Genomic DNA, 24,159 nt, shown 5'->3' with positions numbered 1-24,159 from the left:
AAAACACTTAACAGCACTTTAAGTTATGCAGATTTGTCTCTTATTCATGTCAAAAAGAGTCGATAATAAAGTAAAAATGCAGTAATCCAAATCAGGACAATGGCAGGAAAGACTGTAAGTGAGGATGAAGATGTACAAGCTAAAATTATGGTGGTAGAGCAGAAGAAGAAAGCATCAGACAAATCAATCTGGTTGGTTGGATAAATCAATTCATCGATCTGCATTTACTACTATTAAAAAGGTTTACGTTGACGTTATCTGTTATAGTTTTGGCACAAACATATCTATTGTCACCCCTGGTAACATTAATCAAAACTACAGATGTGTCATTTAATGCTTGCTTATACATATTGCAGTTTTGTGATTTAGAGTTTCATTATACATAAGACAGGGAAACGTTGTCTAATCATAGTCAAAATATAGGATAACATTTTTTGTTGTTGTTTTAACTTCCTAACTTTAGCCTGAATAACCTTTGGCTCACTTATTTTGGATGCTTTTTGTAACTTTTTTGAAGTTTAATTTCAACCATCGCTGTTACTTTTAAAAGTGTATTTAATGTTTTATGTAAAAACCATTGAATCATCTATATAAAATAAACTTATCTTTATTGATAGATATAGTTATAAACCTATCTATATTGATCTATACAATGAATATATTGAATTATCTATATAAATCAATCTCTACAAATAAACTTGTCTTTATTGATAGATATAGTTATAAACCTATCTATATTGATCTATATAATGAATATATTGAATTATCTATGTAAATCAATCTCTACAAATCCCCTTTTTTTCCTAAAAGGAAAAAAAAAGCTTTGTCATGGAGGCTTTTACTGTGAAGGTCTCTGCCGGAAGTTCCCGGACCCGGTTGCGGGCGTCTTGAGGCGGTGGGAGGGAGCGGGACTGCAGGGATAAACAAACGCGCACAGAAGCCGACGGTGTCCCGCGGAGCTGCGGACGGACTGTATCGGAACCGGGTGACTTTGACCGTTTTGTCCGCTTCCAATGCACCGATCTCGCCTCTCAAACCAAGTTTAAAGCCGGAATTAAGCCTCAAACGACCTGCTCCGCCCCCCTTGCCGCTCCCGCTGAGTCGGCTTATGTGACACTCTCTCTACCGTCCCGGCGGAGAACCGAACGGATCATGACGGAGCTGAGGAGGCGAGGCGGCGGAGACCCCGACAGCACCGACAACATCAGCGACAGGGTACGGAGAGCCTGGGGGGTCGAGGGGTGGGCCGGGGTGAGGCCACCCCCCGGAAAAAAAAGCCGCCGTGCAGGTTGTTGTCAGCCGCAGAACCAGGCCAACCTGGTCATCAGGTTAAGCTAGTTAGTTAGCCGCAGGCTGTCCAGTTAATCCCGCCGCAGCCGCGCTACCTTCACGACCTTAATGCGGCTCGGATTTTACAGCCTTTAGACGTGACATGAAGAAGACCGGTCACTGTCCTCGGGCTGCGGACGCACGTCACGGTAACTGTGCTCACCTGGAGCGCCTCCAGGTGATCTCAGGTGACGGAGGAGCTGAAGAAGCTCCATTGATTTTCAGAACATTATACATTTCTTTCTGTAGCAGCAGAGAAAGTCTCACTCATAAGAAAGAGAGACAGAGAAAAGAGAGTGATTTAACCCCCAGGCTTAACAAACACACACAATTATTTCAAATAATGTCCTGAATTGAAAGATGAGGAGTAAAGAGAGGACTGGATGGGATGATGAGGTCTCCTTCTTCTAAATCAGTGAGAAAGATGACTGATAGATGTCAAGTGTGTCGCAATATATATATAAAAAAAAACATGTCAGGGTCTTTAGGTTGATTTATAAAGTTCTGGAGGTAATAAAAGAAATGTGCGTTAGTTTATTAAAAAATAAAACAAATCTTGACTTGGTGTGATGAAATAGGCAGAAGCCCATAACCGCCTAATGTGTTTGATCTATTTGGAGCAGACTTTTGAGGTCAGAAGTCAGACTCTCGGTCTATCAGCTGTAATGCTTCGTTGGCTATGACAGGAGGGTGCAGCTGTCAGTCTAACACACCTCACATTTTTTTCGTGACAGAGGAGCTCAGGTGAAAAGAGAAAACGATGGGGCCTAGGATGGAGCCCTGTTGCATTCCACAGAAGATAAGATCATTTGGACAAACTTCTCAAGTGCTTAAAGGCGCGCTGATTAAAAAGTGTGTTTTTGGTGTTTATATATGTCCTCCATTGTCAGAAAAGTGACACAAAAACATGTTACAAAGTAAATTTAGGTTGAAACGGCGTGTTGGAGTATTTCTTTACAGTTATAGTTTGTCAAAGATAAATTTGTCACACACCTAGGTGGTGTTCTCCACGTTTGACCCATCCCCTAAGGGAGCGGCGAGCTGCAGGCAAAGCCACATTTGGGAACCACTTGACATCCACTCAACCGTGGATTTGAACTCATGACCTTCCAGTCCCAGGACAGACACTCTACCACCCTCCCTGTTTGAATCGGGATTCAGGAGCAGAGAAGGAAATGCAGGTGGAAGAAGCTTGGAGGTGTGATGTAGAACTGCAGCGTCAGCTCGCTGCTCCGCTCCATTCTGATGCCTTCGCTGTCAGACAAATGGATCCATGAACGTCTTTGTTTTCCTCGTCTGAGCTGGACGGCTAGACTGTACGGCTAGATGGATCCAATATTGCTCGCCATTGTTGCTGCACTGGTAATGTTACCTTGGGGGATGTGAGGGGCCGGGAGTGCATGTATACAGTTGGATGATGGGAAGTAAGTGTGGGCTTACTTGGTGCCAACAGTCCCGCCCACAACTCAGAGGTTAATTTCTAATGAGCCTTTCTAATGAAACTGTGACCTGGAATAAAAAGTTCCTGAAGGTTGTTCTTCGTGCTCATTCTTCCTTGTAGTTCTAGTTGCTAGGTTCTCACTCGGGCTTCTGACTCTAGTTCTGTTGGCTCGTTTCTAATACTCTTTGTTCTCGTATTCATGCCGATTCTTCCATCTGGTTCTAAATGACTTTTCTTTACTTTGGTTATTCGCTCTGGTTCTTGACCATTGACTGTGAATGAGAACTGGACTGAGTGACCCCTCCCCCTGGGGTTCCAAGACGTCTATAGAGAAATGAACAGCTGTCACTCAGTCCTTCAGGATAACATTGTTTGCTCCGATACATTTATTTAACAAGTTCTTCATAATTCTCATTGTTTCATATTTTCTCTGTAGTTCAAGTTGTTCAAGTTCTAAATGGACCAATCAGATGCGTGAGCGATCGCACTTTTCCATCTCTCTGCTGGTCGGGGTGTGGACTTCCAACAAGCTCACTCTGATTGGTGAGAGTGGTTGCCATAGAAACGATGACTCAGAGACCAACTCAGACCAATCGCTGCTTGTTGCGACTGAGTAGACTTCATGTCATTGGAGCTGGAAGTGGGTCACGTTTGTGTGTGTGACGTCACACTCAGTCCGGTTCTCGTCGCTGTTGGTTCACTGTGACGTTCAAGCGTGAGGAAAACGTCCAGGTTTTCCTCCCCGTCACTTGATGTCAAGGTCCCACTGGAAGGAGATCATGCTTTACCTGAAGTGACGGTTCTGCAGCTCCAAATGAACGACGTTTTGACCCGATTGCAGGCTTTGCAGTGAGACCAAAATGCTGCAGAGTCATGCACAAGTGTTTACAAAACCCTGGGATGAATGTTCACCCAAACAAGTTCATCCTGAGGCACACATTTGGAAATGCTGACAGGCTTCTTGGAATTAGTTTGTGATGATTTCCACATCCAGGGTTGCAGCGATATGAGGGTTTTGATGATGATTCAGCCCGTTTGGATCCACCCAAACAGAAGCAGCAGGCGCGCCCTGGTCTTCAGCGGCTTTATCTGCTTTCCTTAATGGCTGAAAAACTGGGAGGCCGCAGGAGCCTGAACAATCCTCCTGTCTGGAGGTTTACACATGCTGAGCTTCAGAGCTACAGTTTGTGGTTGCACCTGCTACAGGTTTCACTCGCTTGATGCTTTTGGGGATGCACAGTGGTGTAGTGGTTAACGCTCTCACCTCACTGGTTTAAATCCCAGCTGGTCCCTTTGTGGAGTTTGCAAGTTCTCTTCCTGCATGGGTTTCCTCCAGCTTCCTCCCGCAGTCCAAAAATATGCTTCCCAGGTGAATTGGTGACTCTAAATTGGCTTTAGGTGTGTGCATGAGTGATTGTGCGGCCCTGTAACCCACGGGCGACCTTCTTAAGATTTACCTCGCCGTTTACTGAACAGCAGCTGGGTTGATTCCAGCAGCCCAGTGACCCTAAAAGGGGTTCGGCGTGTCGCTTTTGGCAGCTTCACTGCCGCAGCCGAGTTTCATGAGGCCAAGCGTCACACTGGAGAAAGCTAACAGCTGAGGACAGGTGTGTGAGTGTGTGTGTGTGTGTGTCAGCAGATCGTCCTAGACGCAGAGTCGGTGTTTGAGAGACGGAAATGTTCAGTCAATGTGAAAATGAACGCAACCCCCCCCATCGACGAGATCCACTCAGGAAAAAAGCAGAAATGAAACTACAGACCAACGCGCTTTGAGGCTCTTCTTGGCTGGGTTCAGTCGTTCCTCTCTGAGATCGGGGAGGAATCGCCTCCATCTCCAGTCCCCACCGCACACACAGTCACAGTCATTTCTTCATTTCCACATTTAGTGCTGAGCTACTGCACGAGTGGCCACAGTCCCCCACTTCCTTTAATAGTAAAAGCTGGCGCTTAACCCTGGCGACCCGCCTGACTCGACTGTTTTAGGTGTTTGGAGGAGAAGCAGCCTGAAAGAACAGCAGAGCTCCTCAGGTGAAAAGGTTGGAGAAGGGGCTTCTTTCTGTGTGTGGCAGCAGGTAATGTGGCTGCATAATGTGTGATACGCACATGAACGATAGAAAACACTTCATCTGTTCTCACTTTGTCTTGATTTAATAAATAAAAGACATTCTCCCAGGAAAATTCATGAAGTGAATAACAGTTTTGTTCTTATTTTTGTTGTTTGTAGTTTTACTTCTTAATTACTGACCCACACGATGAAGCAGACGCTCCGTAAAGGCTGCGTCGTTTCACCATTGCTGGTTGTGTCTTCCTGTTTGTGACAGAGCAACACATTCATCTGATTAACACTAACCAGGTTAAGGGTTAACTCCCCTCTGTGACCATCTCCACCTGAACTGTCAATCATTCAGCCTCCGATGCAGACGTCCAGCTTTTCTGTCCTTTTAGATCAAATGTAGATTTTTTCCAGAACCTTCTCTGTCAGTGGAGTGCAGCCGGGATTGCAAAACTCCACATCTCCTTTCCTAAGAGGAAGACTTTGTGTAATTGACTGCGCAAATGTTCGTGTGTGTGTGTGTGTCAATAGATGGGTGTGTGCATCCAAACATGCATGTTTACAGGTTAGTGTGTGTTTGTGTGTGTGAATGTGTGTGTTTGTATCTACATAAGCGGCAGACTCTGATTGGTCCAGGGATGCTTCACACTTTTAGATATTTGAGCATTTTCTTCTTAAACATGAAAGCTCCATAGTCTCCGCCCCCTTTTAGGTTAATCCTGTTAAAGAACACCTGTTCAGTTTTTGTTTTCTCCTAGCGCTTACAGTGATGAATCTGGAGCTGGTTTTGTTTTCCCCTTTTGCTACCACATCTACCCGAGACGTAGGTAAGACCTCAGCTGTCAGAAGGAGCGTCTGAGTAACGGCGTGTTTGTTCTGACAGGAGGCAGGTGGCGATGACAGGCCGGACCTTCCGGGCGACGCAGAGGGAGAAGGTGATGTTGACTCCAAAGCAGACACTCCAGACGTTCCTCTGTCCACCGCAGACACGGACAACACCCCTGAGTGTCTGAACAAAGCCCTGGAGGGCCTGCCCCCCAGGTAAACACATGGAACCCGCCTCAGCGAAGGTGACTCTGAAGGACAGACTTGTCCTTCAGGTGGATGAAAGGTGGGCATCCATCCGTCAGTGAGCAACAGCCAGCTCACAGGCTTAAATGCTGGCGGGGCTGGACGGACAGCAGAGATGACGGGGAGTGAGGGATGAATGAGTTTCACAGAGCAGCGTTTTCTCATGATGCTGCAGTTTGGCCTCCATTCATGCTGCAGGCCGGCTGCTCCTCTGCAGTTCAGTGCTCTTCCCCCCTTTGTTTCCCGCCTGGCTGCAGCAACTCCAGCTTCAGACGAGCTGTGCACGGAGCGCATTACGAAAGGGGACGCACTCTTTATCCTCCTCTCATCTTCTGCACTCAATGCAAGCAGAAATGTACATCAACGGCAACATTTCCATCATTTGAAACCTTCCTGAATTGACAGTCTGTCATCCTGATGATGGGTTCATTTGAACAATGGGAGACAGAAAATCAAGAAATCCACTTGAAAGAATTGATAAATGTGCATTTATTTGTATTTCCTTGAGGTAAATAAGAACTTGAACCGTCTTGCTGGAAAGACTTGGTGCTTTGTGGTAAAACTCATATTAGGTCAGATGTTTCTTTAATTGATGAGCAGGTTTCTGTACATATCAGGAGGAATTTTGGTCGACTCTTTACAAATGACTAAATCATTCTGATTTGGTGTCCGTTGCTTAGCAACTCTGAGCTTCAGCTCTCTGCATAGGTTTGCTGTAGGGTTGAGGTCCTGAGACTGGCTGAACCTCTCTATGACCTTGATCTGCTTGTTCTTCAGCTGTTTGTTTTGGGTCCTTATTTTAAGCCTCCTTTTGGAGGGAGGGAGGTTCTCACTCGGGATTTGACAGTACTTGGCTCCGCCCATCCATCATCCACAGTGACGGTGCCCTGTGCAGAGAAACACCCCTAAAATCATAATGCTTCCTCCTCCATGCTTGACAGTGGGGGTGGTGTTCTTGGGGTCATCAGCAGCATTTCTCTTCCTCCAAACACGACGGGTTGACTAGATGCCACAGATTTTTGGTCTGATCTGACCACAACTCCTTCTCCCAATCCCTCTCTAAATCATGAAAGCGTTCATTGACAAACTTCAGACGGGCCTGAACATGTGACTTCTTTAGCAGGGCTACTTTGTTGTGTAAAGTATGACCAACGGTTTTCTTGGTGACTGTGGTTCCAGCTGCTTTGAGATCATCAACTAACTCCTGCTGTTCTGTTTTAGGCTGATTTCTCTCTGTTCTCATGATCATGAGAACCCCGCCTGGTCAGATCTGGTTTGGAGCCCCAGACCTACAGGTGGTTTGATGGTCATGGTGCACAAACAGTTGTCATGGTAACCCCCAGCTTCTTGCTGATGGTTTTGTAGTCCATTCCTGTCTAGGTCTACAATCTTCTCCTTTAAATCCACTGAAAGCTCTTTAGTCTTTCCATGTTGGAGAGTCTTATGGACTGATTCTGTGGACAGGTGTCTTTTCTACAGGTGATTAGTTCATACAGGTGTCTTCAAATCAGGTGACAGGTTGATTAGGAGAGTCTGAGTGGTCTGTGTGAACCAGACCCCTCAATGTAATGCAAATGTGGTCGACTGTCAGCCTACCATTGAGGTAACAGACTGTCCATTTCTTTTTAAGTGGACAGACCTAGAAAATCAGTGAGCGATCAAATACTTATTTCCTCCTCTGTAGAATCAGCAACAAAATAAAAAAGGATTCAAATGTTTTCATCTTGATATTAACAGACTCATTTGGTTCGCTTAACGTTTTCTCAGTCTGAATACGCTTCGTGCTCGGAGCGGAACAACCAAAAACAGCCACTGTAGCCGGGCGTTGCGGGATGTAAACACAGCTGTGGAACAACAATGAGACACAACCTCTCATGAAATCTATGTGGGATGAATGCAGACTCATTGAAAGAACTTCTAACGTGATACACGTTGCTTCTCACACTGTTTTCTGACAATCTAAATGTCATAAACACATATCAGCGTCCCTACAGAGCCGTCGTCTCCTCAATAGCTGCCTTGCAGCGTGCCCCCCGCCATACAGAAAAGGAGAAAGTGTCGTTCCTGATGTTGATGACGACGTTCAGCGAAATATAAAGTTTGAGTTTGTGAACTATCCCGACAAGGATTTCAAAGCGCAGGACTTCAATGATGCTTTGTATCGTTGCTTTTACCCGCCCTCATAATTCCGACTAAAGAGATCTTTAGTCATGTGTTTTGGTTCACAAGCTTTGGTCCGCGTTGGAAGTGTCCGGTTAAAAGGCAGTCTAAATACAGACCAAAAGCAAGGTTCAGGACTCAACCTGGACCAGATTAAGCGGATTCGGTCCGACCAACAGACCTTTCCAGTCTGAATGCAACCTAAAAGTCCTACGGTTTCAGAAATGATCTGAATTTACTTCTTAGTAGATGATAATTAAAGATCACATCATATTTCAGAAGGGCTCCACAGCCCTTCTAAGGAGCTGCAATTCCTTATAACTACCTTAAAAAAGCAGTGCCAAGAAGTAAACGATGTAAAAAAATATAAATCTGTTTGCTTCCAAAGGACTTGTTGATCGTTTTCTCTTAACCTCACAGATGGAAGAACTACTGGATACGAGGAGTGTTGTCTTTAGCCATGATTTCAGGCTTTTTCCTCATCATCTACATGGGACCCATCGCCCTCATCTTTGTGGTGAGTAGCAGAGATCCTTGTTTCCAAGACGCTACTTTCTGAGGATCTCTGACAAACCGATTGGCGTCACATCTCTGCCCCCGTCATCTGACGCAGGTCATGTGCGTGCAAATCAAGTGCTTCCAGGAAATCATCACCATCGGCTACAGAGTTTACCATTCCTATCATCTGCCCTGGTTCAGGACGCTCAGCTGGTGAGGAGAATGGATTTGTGAGGGAAGGGGGGGGAAGAGGGGCCTCTAAAGTTTTTCATCTGCGTCTTCAGAAGGACTTGCGGGGGAAGTTATCAGCAAGGGGGCGGGCGACGTCTTCATTTTCAAAGAAAATATCAATAGACTTTGTAAAATATTTACCAGAACATGAAGAATCTGTAGCTGCAGGTTTTGTAAAGGCAGCAACCTTTTGAGGGGGGGGGGTCAGAGCAGCCCGGGCAAAGATCACTGCCATGCTGGAAGTCGGTGAGAGCGGAGCGATACTCGCCCTCTTCTCCAAGGCCGCCGTCATAACGGCCTTTGGTTAACACACGCCCACCGGGTCAATGTGCAGGACGCACGTCCACGTGCACGCGCAGCAGCTGTCATGTCACCACTTCTCTCGTCGCAGGTATTTCCTGGTCTGCGTCAACTACTTCTTCTACGGGGAAACGGTGGCAGATTACTTTGGCGCTCTGGTGCAGAGGGAGGAGCCTCTGAAGTTCCTGGCTCGCTATCACCGCTTCATTTCCTTCGCCTTGTACCTGGCAGGTGAGGCTCACCTCCACCACCTTCTCTTTGGCCTTTCACCTCCCAGTCACAGATGGCTCCGCCCACAAACAGTACAGCTCGGTAACAGACGGGGCTCCATGGAAATGGAACAAAAATAGAAGCAGTGGACCCCGCCTCAGGAAATGAGTAAAACAAACTGACCGAAGGGTCAGAAGGCGTTTACAAAAACATGAGCTCCTCAATCCCTTCAGTCCAGTGACGGGACGCGTCACGAAGTGTTGAAGCATTTCTGTAGCATAATTAAAAATAAAATCAATACCAGAAATGCTTTTTCATTTTAACACGAAGCTGCATTGGTTGACTGACTGAGCTGTGTTGAGACGCTGCTGCTTTAGTTTCAGTTCAGGTTGAAACAAATAAAGACAGATTATCATCAGACAGGATGTTCAGGTGGTCGACAAACATGTACCGACCTAAAAGACTCATTCGTACAATTGTGTGTGTTTTTTGAGTGTTTTTAACGCGTTCTTATAAATACACATATACAGTGGTCCCTCAAGGATAAATAACCCATGATAGGTGAAATATGTGAAGTAGAATTACAAATGTTTAAAGTCCAGTATTTTAAAGTGAAGACAAAGATCCGATTGGGATCTCAGATTTACGTAGATTTGGGAAACTGAACGCCTTTCGTACAGGAGACACGGCTTAGAGGAGATTGATTGACTTGGTCAACAGCCAATCAGGACACAGAACACAGTGTGCTGTTTATAAAAAAAAGTATGCCAAATTCCATTGGAAAAAATCAGCAAAACAGAGAGACCGCAAAAGACGAACTGCGATATAGCGAAGGGACCATTGCATAAAGAAAATTAGGCTGAAAATAGCGTTTCTGAGTATTTCTTTATACTGAGTGTACTTAATAATTGAAAAAGGTGAGAGGGACTGTAAGCTACGGTGGCCCTGAGGTGCAAATCAAAATTACAAGACAAATCACTCGACGCAAAAATATATTAAAGAACTAAACGACAATTAGAAAAACAAAAGAGAAACGAAAACAAAACCAAATTCCAGGAACCAAAACGTTTTGAAATACAAAAGTAATTTCCAGAAAACAAAATAAAATGCTAGAAAAAGGAAACTCAAAGAGAAACCAGAAAAGGTAGGCACTATGAGACGTTGCTGACTGGATGTGGATATCCAGTATCGCTTCATGTCAAATAACTTTCAGTTCAAATGTCCCATAGCACCAACCTTATGTTTTCTGGAAATTACTTTTCTTTACTAATAATAATAAAAAAAAATCCTTTTTTTTTTGTTAAATTTCTGAAACTTTGACTTGTTTCCTAAAATGTAAGGCTGTTTAAAAAAAAAAAAATTCTTTGAAATTTTATTTAATTATCGCTGTGATCTTTAGTATGTTTTTGCGTCGTGGGAGTTGTTAATGCGATTTGGACTTCAGGGCCACCGTAGTAAGCCAGCGGGAGAATTTGTTCACAGAGAACTCTTAGTTATAGGTGACAGGAAATGGGGGCGGGGTTGCTCTGAGTTGAGGGACCACAACTCTGAATGTCTAGAACTTAAGAAATATCAACATTTTAGGAAGACTATCGATTGTCCTGAAGATGAAAGGTTGGATAATTAATTAAAAAAATGAATTTCAATACATGTTTTCCGCAGTTAAAATTGTCCAAACACAATGCATTGTGGTCTATATTTGCCAATCAAGGCTGTGTCTGAATTCCCACACTAACTGCTAACTACTAAAAAACTATACAGTGCGACACAGCCTTGGATTTTAAAAGCAATTCAGACTCCATGCTCACATTTTATTTATTTTTTAACGGCAAATATGACGTCATCGATCTCACGAAGTAAAACTATAAAGTAATATGAGCGTTTTGCGATAACCATTTATGAATCTTCTGAAGATGAAAACGTTGATGGTTTATGAAAAAATACTTCTTATTTTTTAGCAAAAATTGTTCAGACGCAATGCATTGTGTTCTATATTCACCAATTTAGTGAGCATTGATGCACACTGGTTTTTCCCAGAGACTTCTGGGAAGTTTCTAGGGCACTCGATTTTGGAAATGTAGATTCTGACAGCACTGCAAAATGGCGAACGCACTATATAGTGCACTATGTAGTGTAATATGTAGTGAGGAGGGAAGGAATTCCTATTCAAATTTTGCTTCAAAATGGCATGAAGATAATAAAAAGATGGAGGAAAAGATGATCAGAGTGGGCGTCCCATCGTGGTACAGACCACAGGAGCAGATCCTGAAGTTCAGTTCAACTTTAAAGCGGTCTCTGTTCATCGTTTTCTAATGTCTGGGTCAAATCCAGCAGCTTTTCTTTCACCATCAGAGCCGTTTTTCGTAGTCCTCTCGATTCGATAACTAACCTTTCAGACTCGTTCCGCTTCGGGAGCCTTGCTTTGAGAGTTTTTAAAGCCTCAGTCATGTGACGCCGTGAAAGACCTTTGTAGCTCCGCCCCCACACACGTCATCACCTGTTCTCTGATTTTTTTTTTTCCTCGATGTTTTGGAACTGACGGCATGTCGTTTGCTCTTCCGCAGGTTTCTGCATGTTTGTGCTGAGTTTAGTGAAGAAGCATTACCGCCTGCAGTTTTACATGGTGTGTATCAGCCCAGCTGCACCACTCTAACACCACCGCCGTGCTTGACATGGTGTCCGTCGGAGCTGCTGTCGCTGCACAAGCCCCCCCCCCCATCCCCTCCAGGCTTCGGCTCGCTGCCACATCCTTTCTTTATCTTCTATTGACCTCTTTGCATTTTACGACTGCTGTTTTGCTTAAATGTTCAATTCCACAAACAAATGTATTTAAAGTGCTGCAGCCGAGGATGACTGCTGTCCTCTTCCTCACGGCGCTGCTCTGTTTTATCCTCTCTGTCCTGCTCGGTCCTGCTCATCCTCCCAGAGTTCTGCTTCTGCTTGTGTCTCAGCTCCTGATGTTCTTCAGCCCCCCCCCCCGGCCCCGGCCCTCGCTCCTCAGCATGACTCGGTCCTCCATGTCCTCCGCCCTGCCTGCGTGCCGCTTTGACTTGCCTAACCTGGCAGCCGCCTCAGCTGCATTCCAGTGACCGTGGTTGTTGTTTGTGTTTCCCATTCCAGTTTGCTTGGACCCATGTGACCCTGTTGATTGTTGTAACTCAGTCCCACCTTGTCATTCAGAACCTGTTTGAAGGGATGATCTGGTAAGATCAGAGTGTTGTTTTCTGTGTGTTGTGTCTTTGCGGTGCTTTGTGTTTAGTTTAGTGCAGCGGAGGGTAGAACCAGTTTTACTAGAGTTTTGATTAGCGATTAAATGAACATTTAAGGTCAGAGTGAAGCAGACTGGAAATGTCTAAACTAGTAGCCCGCCGTGATGCTATCTGCTAAGCTGGAGAGAATCGGACGAGTGTCTAAAGTGGGCGGAGTCATTACATCACCCTTTACAAGTGCAACTGTGTGTCTTTGCATCACAGGCACACAAATCTAAAGATAATCTCTCACTGGAAGGCTGACTGGGTGGGGCAAAGTAAAGAAAGAGCTTTGTTGACTTCCACTTTGGGTTCACCGTCCTGTCAATCAAATTGACACGCCCACAATACTGCCAAAACTTATTAAGTTTCAGAAAAATAAAATAAAAAAATGATCAGGAAAAAAACCCATCAAACAGGTTGTTTACGCCAGATGTTTGTTTATGGTATAAAATATGAGCCTCTGATGAACTTCTGCCGCTCTGCAGAAAGTCTGTCCTAGAAAACTACACAGTTTTTTTGATTTGGGCTAAAAATTAGATGATCATAATAAAAAACCACCAGGAAAAAGCTCTGTTGAGTCCCACTTGGGTTCATCCCCCTGTCAATCAAACGGACACGCCCCTTATTTTTCAAAAATTGAGTTTAACCAAAATAAAATACCCAAAAAACGGCGAAATGAATAGACAAACACAACAGACAGGTTTGCATGTTGCCAGGCGGTTATTTTTAGTATGAAATGTGACTGGCTCCACGCCAACGGTCCCGCCCACAAATAAGACTTTTTACCCATTGACTGAGTGTGATGTTACCCATTGAAAACGACTTACTACTGGTTCCAACTAAATGAAGTCAATTCTGTCACCATTTTTTCTCAATAGACGTTACCATGTTGGAACCAGAAATCATCGTTTAGCAGCTTTTGGTCCAACATTTTTAAAGCAACCGCTCTCTCCACTCAGGAGTGAGCTTGTTGGAAGACCACGCCCCTTCCACTGAAAGTGGACTCAGGAGAATTTGCCAAACACTTCAAATGTTCGATGTCAAATACTTCCTATTTGGACTCTCAGTCCAGTTCACGTATACAGTCAATGTTTTAGGCCGATGTTATTTGCGCGTATTTACATGTGACTAAGCATAAAAACTGATTCATGTTGACCACATGTACTTTGTTTGGTCTAAATGCACATTGCTGCATTTCCCGCACGCATTTTAACGCCAACCCCTCCCTAGTTGCATGTGAATAGTCACTTCCATGTGTTCAGCACAGGACGCGGTAAAAACTGCCCCCAGTGGTCTTTGAAGGAACTGCCAGATTTGGTGGTCGGGGTTTTGTCTGACCCGTCATGCGTTCGTCTTCTAAACCATCATCTCCAGATCTTCATCAAACGTCTGAATCGGCTTCACTCTGACTTTTAAATGTTGCTTAGTTAGTTTTAGTCCTTCTGTTGTTCTCATCCGTTCTGCTCACTGTCCTCTTCTCTGTGGAAATTCCTGTTCTCCAGGTTCATCGTTCCCATCTCCATCGTCATCTGCAACGACATCATGGCCTACTTGTTTGGATTCTTCTTTGGGAGAACTCCACTCATCAAGGTAAACCCCAACACGGAGCGGACCACAGCCTTCTCTGTGCTCAAAGCTCTGGAATCTGCTCTGATTGCTGGAAATCTCTTAATATATTGAATTAACAGGAACCAGCCGAGACCAAAAACATTCCGTTCACTAAACTGGTTTGAGAGATGATTCATCAGAGTCGTTGAAAATCCAAACTGTTTCCCTTTCGTTCACTGAAACCTAAACTAAACTTAAAAAGGCAGAGTTACTTGGCTGACATGAAGTCTACATTTTCCCTTTGTTGTCTCTGTCATCACAGAGGAGCAACACCTTCACTGCAGGTCTGAAAACGGCAGCTTTTAGGGTCGGCGTCTCCTGGTTCTGGTTTATGAGGCACAGATGAACTCATTGTGTCACAGAGGAGCCTCTGGGCCTCCTCCATGTCACGCCAGCACTAATCCTCCTTTAAATATTTCTCTCGTGATGTTTCTCCTGATTAAATAAAGTTCTAATTTAAGATAATCTGTTTGTTTTTTGCTAAAACTCAAGTGTGTGAGGAGAGTTCTCCAGGACCAATCTCCTGGTGGATTGTGGCTCGGTCCGAGCTTTCAGAACTCGGAACAGAGTCGAGTACATTTGGGCAAAAAAGGGTTTTGTCTGCCACCAAATGTGCAAGAAAAAGACAAGCTGTCTGTCATTTTCATCAGAAGTGAAACTTCAACTATGAGAGACAAAATGAGAAAAAAAAAATTCCCAAAAATCACATTAAGAAAAATTGTTCAGAATTTATTAGTAAATTATGGTGGAAAATAATTATGTGGTCAATAACAAAAGTTCAGCCAAATACTTTTTTCATATACAGCAGTCAAAGTTTTCTGTAAATCTTTACAAGGTTTTTTAACAATCTGTTGCTGGGATTTTTGCCCATTCTTCCATTCAGATCTCCTCTAGAGCAGTGAGTCTGGGCAACAGACTCCAAAGATTTTCTATGGGGTTGAAAACTGAACACTGCCACTCCAGGACCTTGAAATGCTTCTTATGAAGTCACTCCTGCGTTCCTGCGTTACCTGGGCAGTGTGTTTGGGATCATTGTCATGCTGAAAGACTCGGCCACGTTTCATCAGTCGGATTTTTTAAAGAATTTATTTGCAAATTATGGTAAATTTTTGGTCATCTACAAAGAAGCTAGATTCCTGGCTCTCACAGACCTTTAACGTCATCTGTAACAGGATCCTCTGGTCCTCCACTCATTACCTGTATCAATGGGACCTGTTTGAACTGTTATTTATATAAAATACACCTGTACACAACCTCAAATAGTCCCACTCTTAACTCCACTATGGCCAAGGCCATAGAGCTGTCTAAGGACACCAGAAACCAAATTATTGACCGGCACCAGACTGGAAGACTGAATCTGCAACAGGTAAGCAGCTCGGTGTGAAGAAATCAACTGTGGGAGTAAATATTAGGATATGGAAGACATACAAGACCACTGATCATCTCCCTCCATCTGGGGGTCAAAATGATCACAAGAACAGGGAGCAAAAATCCCAGAACTTTTTTGCCCCACTGTATATAAAGTCCTGAAGGTCCGTCTGAGCAAACTTCTACTCAGTCCTGCAGATGATCAGTTCATGGAGGACATCGTGAAGACTCTTGGCTGTTTCCCAAAACACATGTTCTCCTCAGAACCTCAGATCTGAAAGCTGAGAACCTTCTGTGTGTTCTGATCCATGAAGGCTGCAGGTTTCTTGTTGCTGCATCTTCAGAAGGACTGTGAACTGAAGAGCAGTTCTGCTTTTTTCCCCAACTGTCCGCAGCTTTCTCCAAAGAAGACGTGGGAAGGTTTCATCGGGGGATACTTCGGCACGGTGGTCTTTGGCTTCATTGTGAGTCACGTTTCAGTTCCTTCAGTTCCAGACCTGTTGTCCTCGGCTGGGCGGCGTCTTTGTGCCGTCGGCCCCTCGTCTCTGTGCTGCTGAATCACAAACATCCTCTGGTGCTCTTCTGGCCCTCAGCTGGCCTTCCTGCTGTCCCAGTTCCAGCACTTTGTGTGTCCCGTGGAGTTCAACAGTGAGACCAACAGCTTTGCAGTGGAGTGCGAGCCCTCAGACATCTTCGTGGTGCAGGAGTACACGCTTCCTGCCGTGCTGCAGAACACGCTCCGATGGGTGAGATTTCAACGAGCCGCTTTTTATCTGCTGATGAAGGCTGAGGGTCTCTCACGCTGAGCCAGCGGGTTTTTGTTTCTGGTTCATGTGTTTGGAAAAACAAAAGGGAGTTTATGAACATTTATGAATGGTGGAGCTGGAGGGGATTTTATTTAGATTTAACACATTAATAATATACGACAAAGTTTTAGGGCCAGTGTACAAACAAACAAAAAAATCTTTTTTTTAAACTATGACTTTAAAGTCGTATATTTAAGAGAAAAAAGTCACAAGTGTTAAATATGAGAATAAAGCTCACCTGAGTGACATGTACCATTTTAAAATGGACCGGACCGCTCAGTGGAAACGAGGCTTACAGCTGCTCAAGAAAAAAGAAAAAAACACTAAACAATCTGCTGAGCTTGCTGGTAGAATTATTTTGAACCTGTTTACCGATGCAGGGTCAGTTCTAAGAGTAAAATGATGTTTGGGTGCAGACCTCTCCGTGAGAAGTTAAAAAAGCTCCTTGACGTCCCACCTCTGCTTCTTGTCTGTTGTAGAAAACGGTGAACCTGTATCCGTTCCAGATCCACAGCATCTTCCTGTCCTCCTTCGCGTCTCTCATCGGGCCGTTTGGAGGCTTCTTTGCCAGCGGCTTTAAGCGAGCTTTCAAAATTAAGGTACAAAGTCTCAATATGTCATTTTTTAATCCAGCAGAGCTTTTGCTGAAGCTACAAGGAGGCAGCAAACAGGAAACTGTGTCAAAATGTGGTGGAAAACAGTCAGATTTTTTTCTTTCTTCATATCTGTTCCCTGTTGGTAAGACCCATCCCAAACCTGCACCTCCTCTTCATTGTATAGAACAGTGTTTTTCAACCTTTTTTGAGCCACGGCACACTTTAACCTTGACAAAAATCCCGCGGCACACCAGCATCCAAAAAATAAAAAATAAGGCAGAAATTCATGGTCTGTATTGATCGACAGCGCCCCCCTGCAATCTCACGTGCATCTGTGTGATAATTGCGGGCGAAAAAGCAGGACGTTGTGGCTGTTGTTTCTAAGAGAAGTTAAATTAGAAAAATTTTGAAACTGTTTGTTTGTTTGTTTGTTGTGGTTTCAAGACGTTTCACAAGGAAGACTCATTGTGCGCTGGGACACTGTCCCTTTAAGCCAATGCATCATGGGAGATGTAGTGTGAAAACTGCCAAAATAGGGCAGAAAGACTCGTGTCTCTGAGCTTCATTGTTTTGTTCACTTTTTCCACGGTCTGACACCGGACTCTGTGGAAAGCTACACCGCTAAAGACGAGCTTTAGCTGGTATTTTTGTTAGAACTGAGAGACTTTATCAACAGAATTAAGAACAAGGAAGTGAAAACTTAAACCACTTCTGATTGGTCAGACTGCTGACATGTGATTAAGCCTTCAAGAATGATTGGCGGAGACAGTTAAAGGGGTGGGACTTTTCCTTACACGGTTATAGCTGCAGCTAAATCGCGGTACCGTCATTCTTATCAAAATGTCTTTAATAGAATCAAATAAACACGAAGAAAAAGTAATTTTAAGATCTTTTATATTCCTAACTACTCAGTGTTTTATCAGGGCCTGTTTGGATGAACCAAGAGCTGATCTCCTGGAGATGGGAAATGTTTTTAGATCAGTGAATGAGGGCAATTTCCCACGGCACACTTGACCATCTGCGGCACACTGGTTGAAAAACACTGGTATAGAACAGTGTCACATTTTTGGAGGGAATGTCGCCCTCTGGTGGCAGCTGTTTGACTGACAGTCTTTGAAAACTAAAGGACTAAAAAAAATCAAACTTAAACAAATAAAACATGAAGGACAAATGTTTAAGCCTCAGTCCTGCGGGCTTCTTCAAAATTTCATATGTAAAGTATTAATTGATTTCACTTTTCATTTCTTAATATTTTTATGGAGGTTTTGAAAACCATGTGACCAATTTTCAGCCAATAGACTTCAAGGATTCATTCTTTTCATGCATGGCAGTCGTTGTCATAGTAGAGACAATAGTTTAATGTGTAAAAAATCATTTCAAACTCAGTATTTTAGAGGATCCATAAGCAGCTGAGGGCAGATCTGTTCTCTGCTGCTGACTCAAGATTATTTCCAAAACTACTGGATTCTGTTCACCACGTTCGTCGGATCGCTAAGTTAAAAGCCCAAAGTTTAAAAGAAGTATTTGAAAAGTTTGTTTGGGGAGAAAAGAGTCAACGAGGAAACCAGAAGAAGAGCCTTTGACTTGGAAAAAACATAAAGCTGCTGTTTTCAGACAAAACAAAGAGTTTTCCTCCAAATACGGTTTCATTGAGACAGTTGTTCCTCGTGCCAGAAGCTGCTCTGCCTGATATGCGGCGACTGATTCTTAAAAGTTTCACACAAAGATGCAGTCATGGTGGACAATTACGTTATTGTATTTGACCAGTTTTATGACGGTTTTATCACTTTATTTTTCTGTATTTATCTGCCCCACCTTAGAAGAAGAAGGTTGTTACGTTGTCTACTTTGACATAAAAGGGTAAATCTTCATCCCAAAATCTCAGTTTAAACAGAAATAAATAAAGAAAAAGTCTAAGTTTAAAAAACATTTGACAGAGAATGAAGATTCAAGCACATAAAGTTGCTGATTTGTGTCACGATTGATAAATGTAAAAATTACATTTATGGATTTTCCATCAGCAAAGGTGAATTAGGCAGAAACTTCAGCACAGAAAATGTTCCTGTGTGTTAAAATACACAATGATTCAGGATTTATGTAAAAACAAAATAGGATAGAATCTTTTTGCACTGAAAGTTGATCAGTCTGAGTTCAGTTCTATTGGTGTTCTATGAAAAACTGCAATGATCTTTTCATTGAATAATTTACAAATCAGAATCAACTTCTAGAAATCAACAAATTTATTTTATTCAATCTTTGTCATCTGTAAGAAAAAAATCTACTAATGTTTTCAGGTTTTTTTAGATAGATTTCTTGCATTTATATTTGAAAAATAGTTTTTTCAGAAACCGGAGGCTTAAAAACATTAAACAGAAACTTCAGCCCCGTTCCGACCGGCATGTCAGACAAAATATTGTTGATGTGAAGGGATGTCAGTCTCTGCTATGACACAGAAACTCACACTGTGACTTTGTCAAAGAATAAAAACAGTTATGTTTTTGATGGAAACATTTGGTTCAAATGTAGAAACATTTGTCAGTGTTTCGGGTCTTGAGCTGTCAAACTTTAAAGCTTTTCCATGAAGAAAGTTTGATTGGATTTAAACTGGGGTCCGTTTGTCCCCTCAGGACTTCGCCAACACCATCCCGGGACACGGGGGCATCATGGACCGCTTCGACTGCCAGTACCTGATGGCCACCTTTGTTCACGTCTACATAACCAGCTTCATCAGGTACCATGACGGCTGACAGCTCTGAAAGGGCGTCAACCTTCAGGCGAAGAAAGAAAAAAAAAACCTTCAGACCTCCTTTGGTTTGGTTTTTAAGGATGCCAGCAGACCCCCGTGATCTGAGCAGGAGGTCTTTTGCTGCGTTCTTACAGTTGAAATTCGCTGCTTGTCCAAAAACGTGTTCATAAAGCGGATGCTCCCGCCACGGGTCTGGGGATTCAGGAACCACGTCTCCACGTCTGGGTTCATGACCTCATTCAGAGATGTCCAGTGCGGCGAGCTTCACCGTCTCCTGCAGGAGCTGCGTCTGAATGACGGCGCTTTCAGCGCTACTTTTGTCTCGCTGTGACCCAGTTTGACGACTTGCTGACCCGCTTTAGTCCAAGGAGGGGGGGGGTAGTTGGAGGATCTTTTTACGTTTGTCTCAATGCAAATAAGTAAAATATCATAAAGTTCAGGACGAGAACAATCAGCTTCATCCAAAGAGGAGTTCCTACGGTGGCCCAGAAGTGTCACAACACTTTGGATTAGCAATACAACACAAAATAACTAACACACTAAAATAATTAACTCACAACCTCTTCAGAGGTATTGAGCCACTTTATTATGATTCTTGTCTCTATTAAAATGTGAAAAAACATAAACAAGAAAATAAAGATGGACTGTTTTGTGTTGTGAGGTAATTTTTTTTGTGTTGTGACGAATTGTAGTGTGTTATTTTGTGTTACGATTCCAAAGTGTTCTGTTGTGACCCTTCTGGGCCACCGTAAGTTCCTGATTGGTTGACGTCACTTTTGCTGAGGTTCAGATATGTGAACTCCAGACGCAGCACAGCAGCCAAACGTGCCGGCGCCAGACTGCCGCGCGGCGCCCGACGCTCTAAAGGCGCCGCAGGTCCTCCGACCCGGTCTGGACGTTGAAACTGGACGCCTGACGAGTAAACGGCAGCTTTCTGCCCATTTCCTCACTTCTGAGGAGCTCATCACTGATGGCTGCAGAGCAGCTTCTGAGGAAGAATCCGGAGCCCTTCCTCTGTGTTTTGTTGGTCTGACAGAAAGAATGAGCTTCAGGTTTAAAGGTTTAGTCAAACTTTCTATAGATGCGTCGTCCTCCGCCTTCCTCCTCATTCGTCGGTGTGCACAGATGTCGGTCGAGGGACTTTGCGTGAGTTCCGTTTTGAATTGTTCATAAATTAGTGTCGGTTGAGAATTATATCTGATTAATACTTTTAAAGCGAGCATTCGGCGTACAAATCACGTTCAGATTACGTAACTGACGCACAAATCACTAATGAATTGCATATAAACAGCTCAGTCATCACACACTGGAGCCGCATTTCCAGAAGAAACTGCAGGTTTGAAATGCTGTATTGCTGAATAAAAAGGAAACTTAAAGGGTAAGAATTGGCAAAAAACAAGAAAAACATTAAATAAAGAAATGATCAAAGTTAGCCATAAATAAATAAAAAAACAGCACAATTACAAAAAAGATATTTTTGTGAAAAATGCCAACGACGGGTATCGAACCAGCGAGCTTCTGCACCAAGGATTCCCCGTGGATTTTAATGGAGGCAGAAATCCTGGAATATCTTGAAAAGTTCAAGGATTTGAAGAACCAAAAGTCATAGCTAAAAAAGGCTGAAAGTTCTGAACATTTGAATAGTTGAACGGTTTAAGTATCAGAAAAATTGAATGCTTTAGTTTATAGCCTTCAACTAATTACTTTTTCCACATATGACCGATTTTCATCCGTGCAGCATGCATGTAGTGGCTGTGTGACGGGCCTTAAGGCGATCTAATCTCATAAATGTAGATGTAAGCTCTAAAACCTTGATCTTTGGGATTGATGTGGGTCTCTCTCTTGTCCTGTCGTCTGGTCTCGTGCAGAGGTCCAAACCCCAGCAAGGTTCTGCAGCAGCTGCTGAAGCTGCAGCCCGAGCAGCAGCTCAACATCTTCCACTCGCTGCACGCCCACCTGCGGGACCGGGGCATGCTGGCCCCCGAGGCCTGAGGGGAGCCCCCGCAGGGACGAGGAGCGGAGGAGGAAGGCGCCCGCTGGTCCCGACGGTCCGTGCACACTCGCCGCGTCCTCCGCCCGCCTCCAGTCGGCTCCTCCATCCCCCTTCGTCAGGCTCCTCCCACTCTGCTGCTCCCGCCCTCTGAGAGGAAGATCAGACGTGGGATCAAACGCTCTTCATCCCAAAAACAGATCCGGGCATCGAACTCCGAGGCCGGTGTCTCGTGCGCTCACGTGCACACGCCTGCTCTGAGACGACCAAAGGAGCTTTGCCAGCATGAGCGGGGCTGCGGCAGACCTGCTGCTCCCTCTGTAACCGCGCCGGGTTCTGCAGAACCTGCAGCATGCACCGCTCCTCCTCAGCACCATCTTGCTTTTAGGTGTCAGATTCCTGCAGGCATGGCGCTGCAGACCGTAGAGCATCACCATCAAGTCATTTGCTGTACATACATTTACCGGAGATGTTTAGCTGACGTAGACGAGCGCGGAGCGGAAACCAACGGCACATAAGCTACCAGAAAAAATATATGCAGAAAGACGCGGGAGTCTTTTGTAGCCTTTAGCATGAACAAAGTAGATTTTTAACAGATAGATGTATATTTGATCAGAGCTTACTTAAACTTTATCAGAGACTACGGTGCTGAGATCAGGGTTCTTCTGGGACGTGGGATCAAAGGGTTTCTGAAGCACAGCTCTGCGTCCTTTAGCAGAAAGACTCAGAAGGTGGAGTCAGGCGGTCTGTGACGCCCTCGCCAGAGCTCGGGAAGGCGGAGCTCCCCTCCCTCCCTCCGCCCCTCTGTTTGTGCGGCAGCTGAGCGCCTCACCGCCACAGACAGTCTGACACCCGGACGATGGTCAGAGGGACGCTCCAGCACAGAAGATGCCAAGTCAAGGCCACCAAACCGCCATGAATCCCTGAAACCAAGTGACCATCGCAGGTGATGTCACACCTGACAGAGGATGGAAGTCCTGCTGTGGGCGGAGCCTAGACCTGGGCTGTTAGGGGGAAGGGAGGTTGTGTTTCACTCACCTGAGCGGTTGGAATGTCATCTGTAATCTGAGATGATGTCGGTGAGGGCAGCATTCGATTGTTGACGTGTGTGTGTGAGTGCGCATGTGTGTGTGTGTGCAGTAACTCCTCCACTGTAATTAATCTGTTAGTGAGAAAAGTGGGAGGGGCTTTTGAGCAATACTTGAGTCCTAGGCGGCGTCGGTTCCTGAGAAAATGATGGAAGTTTACCAAAGAGCTGTCGGATCAACCGCGACCCCCACCCCTCCACAGGCAGGGGGAGGGCCGCTCCTGTGCGCGTCCGTCTGGGCGTGAAACCGCTGACGTCGTCCTCACAGGAGTGATGTGCAGATTTTTATTTCGTTTTAGACTCGATGATTATTTATTTAGTTGGTTTTCTTTTACCAAACCAAACCAGCTGGTACCTGGACCAGAACCACCCCGTCCAAAGGAGGACTGGGGACGTCTCTGTGTGCTGACCCGGTGTGGTTCTGGTCCAGAGCTCCTGCTGTGCGCTTTCGGCGGCGTCTTCCAGTGGAACTCGCCTGCAGCTGCGCAGACTGTGAAGGAAAAGCAGCTGACTCGGCACAAAGTCCTTCTGCCGCTGCTGAAACTTCTCACTGAAGCTTTTGCCGCTCAGAGGTTTGAACAGAGACGCAGCACTGAGTTCTGATCATGTCAGGAATGTGATGAAGGAGTTGATGATGAATAAAAGTGTTTCCTTTTAATGATGTTTGGTTTTTCCCAAAAATCCAGCAGACGTGGAGGAGCAGACGCGGCTGCGCAGACGTTAAATGAACAATCGTTCCTTCAGCAGCATTTCCTGATTGATGGGAAGCAAAAGAAAAAAAAATCGTACTCTCCTTTTTTATGTGATCAAAATAGAAAAAAAACTTCTTTCTTAAATCGCTCCTTTTCGATGGACCCGAAAGCGACAACAGTCCATTTCTAGTTTAAACGTTTGACTTTGCCATCCATCTTCAGAGCACGCTGGATCCTTCTCAAGGTTGCTGGAGCCTATCCCAGCTGCTGTACACCCTGAGCAGGTCACCAGTCTTACGAAGCCACACATTGCCCTCCAGTGTGATTTAGAAACTCCATTGAACCAATAAGGCAATTCAGCTGGGGTTTGAGTCAGCGCCTTCTAACTGTTGAGCGAGCATGCTAACCACTGCACCACCGAGCAAAAAAACAAAACGTTTTGGTGAAGGGTTCTTGTTCTCCCGGCTGAAGAGATCACCATTTGATCAACAGTCTTCAAACAAAGGCAGGAGGGTGTGGAGGAAGCTTGCGGACGCTCTCCCGGATGTCCGAAGGTTTTAGGTTTGTGGCTCAAACGCACGCTAATGATCAGCATCTTTGGAACCAGTTTCTCCAAAAAAAAAAAAACAGAATAATGACGGGTTGTTTTTTTTATGGGGGGGGATAACAAAGATCTCTTACATCCGGCGCTGAACAAAACAATATGACAACAGAAAACTTCC

At 44.5% G+C, this 24,159-nt stretch overlaps 1 protein-coding gene across 1 annotated transcript; it reads left to right on the top strand.

Moving 5' to 3' along the window:
* The first annotated feature begins 855 nt into the window (after positions 1–855).
* Positions 856–23,403, top strand: cds1 (CDP-diacylglycerol synthase (phosphatidate cytidylyltransferase) 1). Its single transcript, XM_023958798.2, has 13 exons — positions 856–1,215; positions 5,707–5,864; positions 8,475–8,571; positions 8,668–8,765; positions 9,175–9,314; positions 11,858–11,916; positions 12,414–12,496; positions 14,047–14,134; positions 15,916–15,984; positions 16,114–16,266; positions 16,806–16,925; positions 19,550–19,653; positions 21,537–23,403. The coding sequence occupies exons 1-13, from the start codon at positions 1,153–1,155 to the stop codon at positions 21,658–21,660; spliced, it is 1,356 nt and encodes a 451-aa protein (XP_023814566.1). The 5' UTR covers positions 856–1,152; the 3' UTR covers positions 21,661–23,403.
* The last annotated feature ends 756 nt before the right edge of the window (positions 23,404–24,159 follow it).

Source organism: Oryzias latipes, chromosome 9 (genome assembly GCF_053564925.1).
Source record: "Oryzias latipes strain Hd-rR chromosome 9, Olatipes_Hd-rR_3.1".
NCBI lineage: Eukaryota > Metazoa > Chordata > Actinopteri > Beloniformes > Adrianichthyidae > Oryzias > Oryzias latipes.
The sequence above is the reverse complement of the archived record's forward strand: the minus strand, read 5'-3'. Positions and strand labels throughout refer to the sequence as shown.

Excerpts from the sequence above, each read along its gene's own strand:
- cds1 (XM_023958798.2), top strand. The coding sequence starts at position 1,153 with ATGACGGAGCTGAGGAGGCGAGGCGGCGGAGACCCCGACAGCACCGAC. Across the intron at positions 9,315-11,857 it reads CTTCGCCTTGTACCTGGCAG|GTTTCTGCATGTTTGTGCTG; the intron begins GTGAGGCTCACC and ends GCTCTTCCGCAG. Across the intron at positions 16,267-16,805 it reads TGCAGAACACGCTCCGATGG|AAAACGGTGAACCTGTATCC; the intron begins GTGAGATTTCAA and ends TGTCTGTTGTAG.